This window comes from Benincasa hispida, chromosome 1 (assembly GCF_009727055.1).
Source record: "Benincasa hispida cultivar B227 chromosome 1, ASM972705v1, whole genome shotgun sequence".
NCBI lineage: Eukaryota > Viridiplantae > Streptophyta > Magnoliopsida > Cucurbitales > Cucurbitaceae > Benincasa > Benincasa hispida.
The window spans coordinates 19,636,729-19,646,252 of record NC_052349.1 but is presented as its reverse complement, the minus strand read 5'-3'; the positions used below and the strand labels follow the sequence as shown (position 1 = coordinate 19,646,252).

The 9,524-nt window shown below is 26.9% G+C and overlaps 1 protein-coding gene across 1 annotated transcript; it reads right to left on the bottom strand.

Moving 5' to 3' along the window:
- Positions 1 to 646: 646 nt before the first annotated feature.
- On the bottom strand, positions 647 to 1,680 carry LOC120092666 (leucine-rich repeat extensin-like protein 6). Its single transcript, XM_039050846.1, has one exon. It carries the CDS (start codon positions 1,581 to 1,583, stop codon positions 1,068 to 1,070), a length of 516 nt encoding a protein of 171 aa, XP_038906774.1. The 5' UTR covers positions 1,584 to 1,680; the 3' UTR covers positions 647 to 1,067.
- Between the last annotated feature and the right edge of the window lie 7,844 nt (positions 1,681 to 9,524).

The following is a 9,524-nucleotide window of genomic DNA, read 5'->3' as shown; positions in this document are numbered from 1 at the left end:
TTTATTTTGATTCATTTTAGTCTTTATATTTAAAAAAAGTTGTCATTTTGGTTCATTCATTCATTTTTAAAGATAAAAATGGTCACTTTTTTTAAAGTTCAAGACGAAAATAAATAAAAGTTAAAAGTACAATGATTAAAATATACAAAAATTGAAAGTATATAAATTAAAATAAGCATTTTGAAAGTAGAGAAATAAAAAAAAACCAGGACTAAAAAAATATTTAAATATTATTTAACCATCTTCTAGTCCAAAAACATTTTAAACTAACTATTTAAAAAGCAAATAAATGCACTAATATTGTAAATGCTAAAGTTATAATGTAACGTGATTGTGTGGAATCTTCCTTGTAAACAAATTAAACAAAGAACAAGGAGCACAAGCACTTTTACAAACTAGTCAAACAGCTTTGAAATTTTATTCTAGAAAATAAAAGTTTATAAAAAAACCAACTTGGACCCATGATTCAAGGCTTTGTTCAAATACAAAAACAGAGATAAGGACATTAGGAATTACAATTTTGTCTAAGGAACAGAGCATTGCTAAATAATAATGTTTCAAGAAATTTCTATTTTTCATCAATTTCGACAATTGCAGACTAAAATGATTAGACCCATATCCGCCATTGATGAACAAATCAAGAACATAAAAAAGATTATTCTGCCCCAACACTGTTATTCAGTTCTATCACACTAATTTAAATGCAAACAGGAACAACAAGAGATTCGATACATACAATTTTGTTTTTGGTTTTGTTTTTTGAGGAATTGAATTAAGAATACAAGTAAAAACACATACAATTTATATATAATCAGCAGATTACAAATCAATCTAATAACAATGGAGTCCAAAAAAGAGAGAGACTCAGTGGAAATTTCGGGATGAGAAAAAAATTTCTTTACCCCAACAAAATGCAAATTCCTGAAGTGAATTTTTCATCGTCTTCTTCGAAGATCGAAACCCTTTTTTTTTTCTTTTTCGATTTCTCTCTCCCATTTTGCTCCATCAATTTCCCAGATCTGCAAAATCCGCCATTATTGCAAGTATCTGTCTGCTGTTATTTGCATTTAAAACAGAGTAAGTAAAAAGGAAAATAGAGCAACAGTAAGAACAGAATAAGCCAAGGAATTCGTCAAACAGCCGACGGCGGCGGAGGAACCCGGCGGTGGAGTGTGGTAATAAAATGGGAAATATGGGACAATCGGGTTTGGCGGCGGAGGGGCTGGGTAATTATTGTATGGCGGGGGTTGGTAGTATCCGCCGCCGTTGATTCCACGCGGCGGTGGTGGGGAGGAGTAAGTGTAGGTGGGTTGTGTTGGCGGCGGCGGTGAGTAATAGTAGTAAGTGCCGGAGCTGGGAGGAGAAGGCGGCGGTGGGCAGTTGACGGGCGGAGGAGGAGGCGGCGGAGAGAGATACTGACCGCAGGGATTGTCACAAGCAGAGCACATTGTGCATTCAATTTGGTACTTTGCGCCGGCGGAGATCCGGCGATCGGCTACCGGAAGGGATGAAAATCCGGCTGGAAAAAGGAGGAGAACCGCCGTGAGTGAGATGAAAAATCTGAGAGAAATGGCAGTTTCCATTGTGGGGAAGAGAGAGAATTGGGATTTGAGTTAGTTTTTTTCTTTTAGGGAACTTGAAGATGAAGAGAAGTTGAGTGGTTTTTAGGAATAGTGGGATTGGTTTTTAATTTTATGGGCTTATTTATGAATTAAGAGGAAAAATCGGGGTTAAATTAGAAAATGGTGAAAGTAAAAGGGTCAAAAGGGAAGTTTGGAACCGACATGTTTTAGCAGCCGTATTTAGTTAAGGTGGTAGAGTGGAGTCAGGATTGAAGTGAAAGGGATCTTCGTGTGAAAATCTATCCTTTTTGCTCTCAAATTTCATTATATTTTCTTAATTTATTAATACAAATTGTCACGTGTATATGTTATGTATATCATTTTGTATAAATATTTTTAATATATTTTCTATCTTTATTGTTCTATTGCATGTTTTTTTTTTCAAATTAAATTATAAAATATACCATTTATTTTAAAGTTACTCCTTTTTTTTTTTAACGTGTTAAAGTATTATTTTTACCTTTCAATGTTGTTTCAAAATTAAAATTTAAAATTTCGAATAAAATTAAGATTTAGAATGATTTGATGTTTCTATTTTCCCTTTTAGGTAATTATCATACTATTTCAAGTTTTAATGTTTCTTTGAAACTCTAAAAAAAATGATTCAAAGATAATGGCAAAACATCAAAGATAATATTGAAAATTTTAAAATATATAACTATTTTTAAAATACATAAACAGTATTGTTTGTAATTTAAAAAAACATTGATGGATTACTTTTCATATATTTTATTGGATAAGAAATATTAGTAGATTATTTTTCATATATTTTATTGGATAAAAAATAATAAACATCGTAATAAAAAATAAAATAGATAATTAAAGTCAAAATAATAAATATTATAGAAAAAAAGATTTTGAAATAATATTTGATTATAAATAGTTGTATACACCACTATTATATTTGATGCCTCAAACATGTAATGAGTCATAATAATTTACTCCACCAACTTTTAGTTGGTATGTCAATCGACGTTTCAGACTTCAAAACTTCTAAAAAAGAAAAAAAAAACTATTAGAGGATTTGATTTTTAAACCTGATTTGTCTACTGTTTATTAGATTTTAATACATAGTTTCTTTTATTTTTTAAAATTAATTTTCTCTTCTCATTTCTGGTTTTCTATTTACTTTTCTTTGTGACATTATTTATTTTTTTCAATTCTTTGTTTGTTTATGCCTTCACATTATTTCCTTTTTTTTTTTATTTTTCCACGTTTATTTTTCCATTTGTAACTTCGTTTTGATAATAATTCTAAAATCTAGAGTTTCGAGGTCCATTTTTACAATTGTTACATTAAAAAATTGAATATATTTTTATTTAAAAATAAAAGATTCATCTGTATCTGCAATATCTTGTATTTGTTTTTATTTTATCTTTTCAAAAGAATAATTTAAGTAATTTTTCGAAACTATTTGCATCTTCCTTTTTGTTTTTTGCCACTTGTAGAATGTGGGACACATTTGTAATAGTCATCATAGTGCATAGCTAATTGGTAAATTATATTTTTAAATGAAAATTATAAATTTAGTTCATAAACTTTTGGTTTTGTATTCATTTAGTTTTTGTACATTCACTTTCGTGTAAAATAAGTTGTTACATTTTTTTATTTTGCATCAGTTATATCATTGACATTCAATATTAAAAAAATATGATTGTACTAGACACAAAATTGAACGTTTAGAATATCATTATATATGACATTCAATTTTATATCGATTAAATTAATAATTTTTTTTTTAATATGTAAGAGACTTATCAAGCACAAAATTTAAAATGAGAACACATGCTAGACCTTTTTTTAAAGTTTGTAGATCAAATAGATACAAACGTGACCCTTTTTTCCTTTATATTTTAACATTATCTTTGTGAGGAGTGTACCTTTAAATCTATGATATCTTGATCAACGAAATTGTTAATTTAAAATTATGTTTTATATTTATTCCAATTATGTACGAGGCGCAATTCTCCTAATTAGCATTTTTCTTTCTTATATTTTTGGTGTCTATTTATTCTTTCATTCATTTTGTAAAAGTATGTTGATTATTCAATAAAATACGCAAAACAACGGATATATCACTTAACTAGTTAAAACTTAGGTTGAACTAATTTGTACAACTATGTAATATTTTTAGGGTATGTTTTAAAATTGTAAATATTTGTGCTATTTGGTGTAAATATGTAAAGATCTCATTTATGAATATTACTTGGATATACTATTGAAATGGTACTTACCTTCTGAAATCCAACATACCCAATCAGAAAATTCAACTTGGTCATCAACTAAATAAAAAATTTCATGTGGTATGTTCAAGGGAGATATCCCACACATGTCCAAAAAAAAAAAAAAAAAAAAGTTTAGTAATCATATTAATAAACTTTATTATATTTTTAAAAATAAGTTAATTGAGAATTTTGATAGAAATGGATAATTTTAAAATATACATTTATTTCTTCTGCTTATTTTGATTTTTATAATTTGATTTGTAATTTTATACACTTTTAACCACCTGTTTCATCTCAAAAGATGTAAGTTTTTATATATCAATATAACTGCCACGTCGATTTTACATGAATGATAGTGTAAATGACGTCACCAAGTTCTTTTAATTTTTACACATTGACTGTAACAATAATTTTTCCATCTTATTTTGATGAAAACAAATTCTATCTAAGTATATTTTTGGAACAAGTTTGTACTTCAAAGGTAAAAATGAAAGTGTTCAGTGTATGATGGGTGGCTTGATTATTTGGCATTTATTATTATCGATTATTGTTTCATTCCACTAGGCGTAAGGAAGACGCAACTTCCACGTGGGTTTCAATCCTCTTTCTTTTTTTTTTTTCAAAATATAATTTGTAAATAATGAATATATTAAACTGAAATAGTAATGGTAATTATTAATGTCCTTCTCTTTGTTTCATAAATGGAGTTTTTAAATATAGCAAACAATTGGTTCACACCTTCTCTATCTATAGGCTACCTTTATGATGCATTCAAAATTCTGAAAATGCTTATAAAAAGTGATTTTAAGTGATTTTCCTTGAAAGCACATTTTTTCTCTCTTAAAAGTCGTATCTCAAACTTCACTTTCACCTGAGTTAAAGATGAATTTCTTTGAAAAGTTTTTTTAACTGACATTTGTCTATAAATGTGAGTGGTTAGAGATTTTAAGTTTACGTTACAGAGAAAGAATATATGTCAATTATCGTTAAGTAAAAAATTTTTAATTCAAGCCCTAAACTTTGGATTTAATTTTCTATATCAAACCTCTACGTCTTAAGATGTTATATTTTTAATTCTTAGTGTTAATGTCTATAAACGAGCCAAACTCAACTAATATATGAATATAGTAGCAATCAAAAAGTCTATAGTTCAAATTATTCGATTCTTATTATACTAAAAAATTGTCTATTAATTAATTTTAAAAGTTGTAACTAATTATCAGATAATATTTCACAATTCTTTTCCAATAAATATTGCGGATAATATTTCACAATTCTTTTCTAATAAACATTTACTTGTTTAAATTATTCGAATATATAATTTAGAATGATATAGATTATCCAAAAACTTTTTAAAAGAAAAGTAAGAAAAGGCTATATGTTATATAAAATCTAGACTATTCACAGCAATAAAGATCAATCGTAACCAAACAATCTTTTTGTTAGTTCACAACAATATTTTAGGATAAACATTGAATTTCTTTTCGATAATAATTCGTTGTCATGGTAAAAAAATAAAAATATAAAAATCCCTAACAACTAAAATGTCTTTTATTTTGCCAACTTTTCTCGATAGATATACTTTTTTTATTTATATATTTTTTTAAAAAGACTCAAAAGATGGGTTTTTTATTTTATTTTATTTCTTTTTCTTTTTTAGGAATCTCAATGGATGAAATTGAAGAGGCCAAAAAGGTACATAAATTGATTCAATAAAAAAGTAAGGTGAAAAAAAAAGAGAAGCTAGACTCATTCTATTGTTTCCTTGTGTTGTGGAAAAGCAATGTCAGTGTTTCTCCACTTCTTTTTAACTCCCTTTTCCTATTATCATTATTATTTTTCTATAATAACTAAAGTTTTTTTTTTCCTGCTGACTTAAATAGTTCAAAATTCAAATAATTCATGCATATTAATAATAAAAATAATTATTCACGTATATTGTCTTCTAAGTTTGGATTTTGTGCTCTTATCCGCAAGGCAAGATCAATATTTTTTTAAAGAAAAAAATAGGAACAATTGTAAATGTAGATATTAGACCTAGTATTAGTCGATATAACATAATGTAAAAAAATTGCAAACATTGCCAAATTTAAATAGTCTGTAACGACTCAAGTTCAGGAAGGGTACATGAATGAACCGATGTCACATCCGAATGAGAGGGATCCTGAGGACATGAAAGTATGGTTAAGAAAGGTTTAAAAGAATTAAAAGTATACCAACAAGGTGCACCTTCCTTTTTGGTGGCTCAATCATAAGAACTCCAAAGTTAAACATGCTTAGCTTGGAGCAATCCTATGACAACAACTTTCACTTCTAGAAGCCATTCAAGATAGACTTGGGAGTCTATCGTTAAGTCTATAGTTGAATTTTGAAGTGTGAAATTAATATGTAAGAGGTAAGAAATATGTGTTTGAGGTACATGATTGTTTAGTTAGAGTTTCTCGATAAATGTATAAAAAATAGTGAAAAATGAAGTTTATCGATAAATGTGCAAACTTCAATAATGAACATTGTTGAAGTGTGTCTAATTGAATTATATACATAAATTATGCACTTTCAAGTACTAGATGTTTACCACCTACTACCATGTGATATTTTATTTTATATGATTATATATTGTTAGATAATTATCATAATCTTTCAAGAAGCTTATTTATTATTCAAGAAGTTTATTGGAGAAAATCTGGGACCATTGAATCTTACACTTTATTCAAGATCAATTCATGGTCATTAGATCTTTCACATCTTTCTAGGACAATTGGAGCCATTAAATCCTTCTCATCTATCGAAAACAATTTGGAATCATTAGATTTGCTTGATGACCAAGTTTCTTTGGACTATAAATAGGTGGACCCATGATTGTCAAACCATCTCAAAATCTCCAATAAGTGAGTGAGATAAAATAGAGAGAATATTTTCTTATAGGAGAGATTGGTGTTGCTCGAAAGTTTGTAACTTCTATTTTATATATATAGTGGAATTCTTTTATCTTGCCCTCGGTTTTTACCCTAATTTGTTTAGGGTTTTCCACGTAAACTTACTGTGTGTTATTCTCCCTCTTCTTCTTCTTCTTCTTTATTATTATTCTCAATTTACTTTAGTTGCAATCTTACTCTATTTGACCAATTAATAAATCTTACTCTATTTAGTCACGGTCTCTTTTGTAACATATATTAAAATTAGCAATTAAAGCTAACTAACAAAATTTGAATAAAATTAAATCTCAATAATATTTTCAAAAAGTAAAATAAAATTTTGAACATGAATAAATATCTCAAATGTTTTAAAAAAATAATATAGTTATAAAAGAACAAAAATAAATCAGGATGGGTGAGAAAGATGATAGCATTATATAAATACTTTAAAGTATAATTTTGCTCGTATCGTTATGCAATTTTGATAAATCAAAGGTATTATATTCTAACTGAGGAACTTTAAAATTTTGAAATCAGAAAACTTGTTCGAGAATATAAGAGTAAACAAAGGAGATAAACCCTAAAGTTCTTAAAAAAAATATAAGATGTAAAGGAAGGTAGACGTTGACCTTCATATATCAAAAATAACATATTGAGATATCTATCACTTGAATTGAAAACCTAAGTAAATGAAAAGTTATCGATTTTAGAACAATATTTTGGTTAAGAAAGGTATATAAGTGTTCACAACCAATAATTAATTAATTATAAAACTAACTAAAATAGGATTCGTGATAACCTTAGATGGGTGAATAAGGTTTATTAATTAAAACTTTTTACTAATTATGGCCAAATTGAACAAACCAACAAACCTATGTTAATTAGTAATTTAAACAAGAATTTTATGCAAATACATTCACTTCAAAAAGATCATTAAATTGGCATAAATAAGTTCAATAACAAAGTGTAGCAATTAATTCTATGCAATGAAATCTATTAACATATTAATTGCAAAATCAAATAGGAGAGAGATAGAGAAATTGACATACCAGTATTTTATAGTGGTTCAGCACAACTTGACCTATATCTATTATCTAAGCTCCTCTTCGATATGTCATTACGGACTTGACTCTTTCCACGGCTTAGAATCGAATCAGTACAACGTTCTTTTTTCGAACACAATAACAAACTCGATCCTTTTCACGGTTGATGATCAAACCATTACAATACTCTTGTTATGGATTCAAAAGTAACCTCTTATAACAGATTTAGAAATTAAAAATAAGATGAGAAAAACTCACTAAAATAATTCATTTACAAATTGTAGCACTTAACAAATTAATCATTTCAATATAATAAATCTCTAAAAAATAAGATGAAAAGAAAAAAATAATAAAGTTTGGAGAGAGCAACAATTATAGCTTTTAGCAAATTGTAAAATCATGTAATCGTTGTTTTAATTTTGGAGAAGATGAAGTGTTTAAAACAAGAGGGAAGAGGTCCAAACCAAATTCAATTTTGGCCTTAGATCTTGAAAAAAGTAAATCAATGATTGAGATTTTTTCTTTTCTAATCAACTAATTGTTAGACAAAAAACAAAAAATAATATTAAATTCATTTTCTTTTTAGAAACCTAGCGAAAAACAAAAATCCATGTACTCAACTAGTCATTAGACACAAATATAAAATACTTTAATAATATATATTTTAAAAAATCATTTCTTTTAAAATCCATAAAAAAAAAATAAATAAATAAAAGTCCACCATGTATCACTCCTCTATTACTCTACATGTCACCTTACAATTGGATCCACTTTGTTGAATAAGCTGCCACATCATCGTCTAGGGTATTTTTTTTCGTTAAGTTTGTTTTACATTTTTATGATGACAAACAACACAAGAAAAATGAAATCCAAATTGACGTGAGATGTATAATATGAACTTGAATCACAAATAACATACATACATAATTTCAATAAACTTGAACACAAAGAAAATATGCTTTCATTTTTCTTAATACCTTTTTCCCTTTTGGAATCAATAGAAAAATGACAATTTTAAAAAGTAACATAAAGACATTCTCCTAAAATCATGAACACGTAAATTTTTATTTCTTCTCCGATCAACATGTCTTCTAAAAATAAATAACAACAACGTAAATTCAAGAAGTATCATAAAGAATCAAACAAGTTCAAGTTAATTTTATTTAAAGATGAAATTTACAAATTTCTCCCCCATTTATCAACAAAGATATTCTTCAATGTTTTTTAATAGTTTTAAAATGATCACTACCATCAAAATGATATTAATATTTATGGTTAACATGAGTTTGTATGGGTGTGTGAATATTACTTTTAATAATTTATATTTAAGTTTTATTGAATTGATGGGTGGGAGAAAGACCACTGTTAAAAGCTAAATTGGAAGGATGAAAAAAAGGTATACAAATAATAACTTAATTAAGGACACAATCAGGATTATAAAATTAATATTTGGACAAAATAGTCCAAAAATGATTCTTAAGATTATATTTTCAAGAATTATTTTATTTTTAATAAAAAAATGTGTTTACGGTAAAAACTTGCCTAAAAACTGGGTTTGAACAATTTGTTATTTGAAAGTAGAATAAAGTTTGTATTTTTCAAAAAAACAAATTTTTTTTTAAAAAAAACTAATCATTAAGAAACAGAATATAGTTATTATTAATGTTTTTGTTTTTTTGGTCATTATAATTTGTTGAACACAAGTAAAAGGGTTTGTTG

Bases quoted from the DNA above. Each gene is read 5' to 3' on its own strand.
- LOC120092666 (XM_039050846.1), bottom strand. From the start codon at position 1,583: ATGGAAACTGCCATTTCTCTCAGATTTTTCATCTCACTCACGGCGGTT.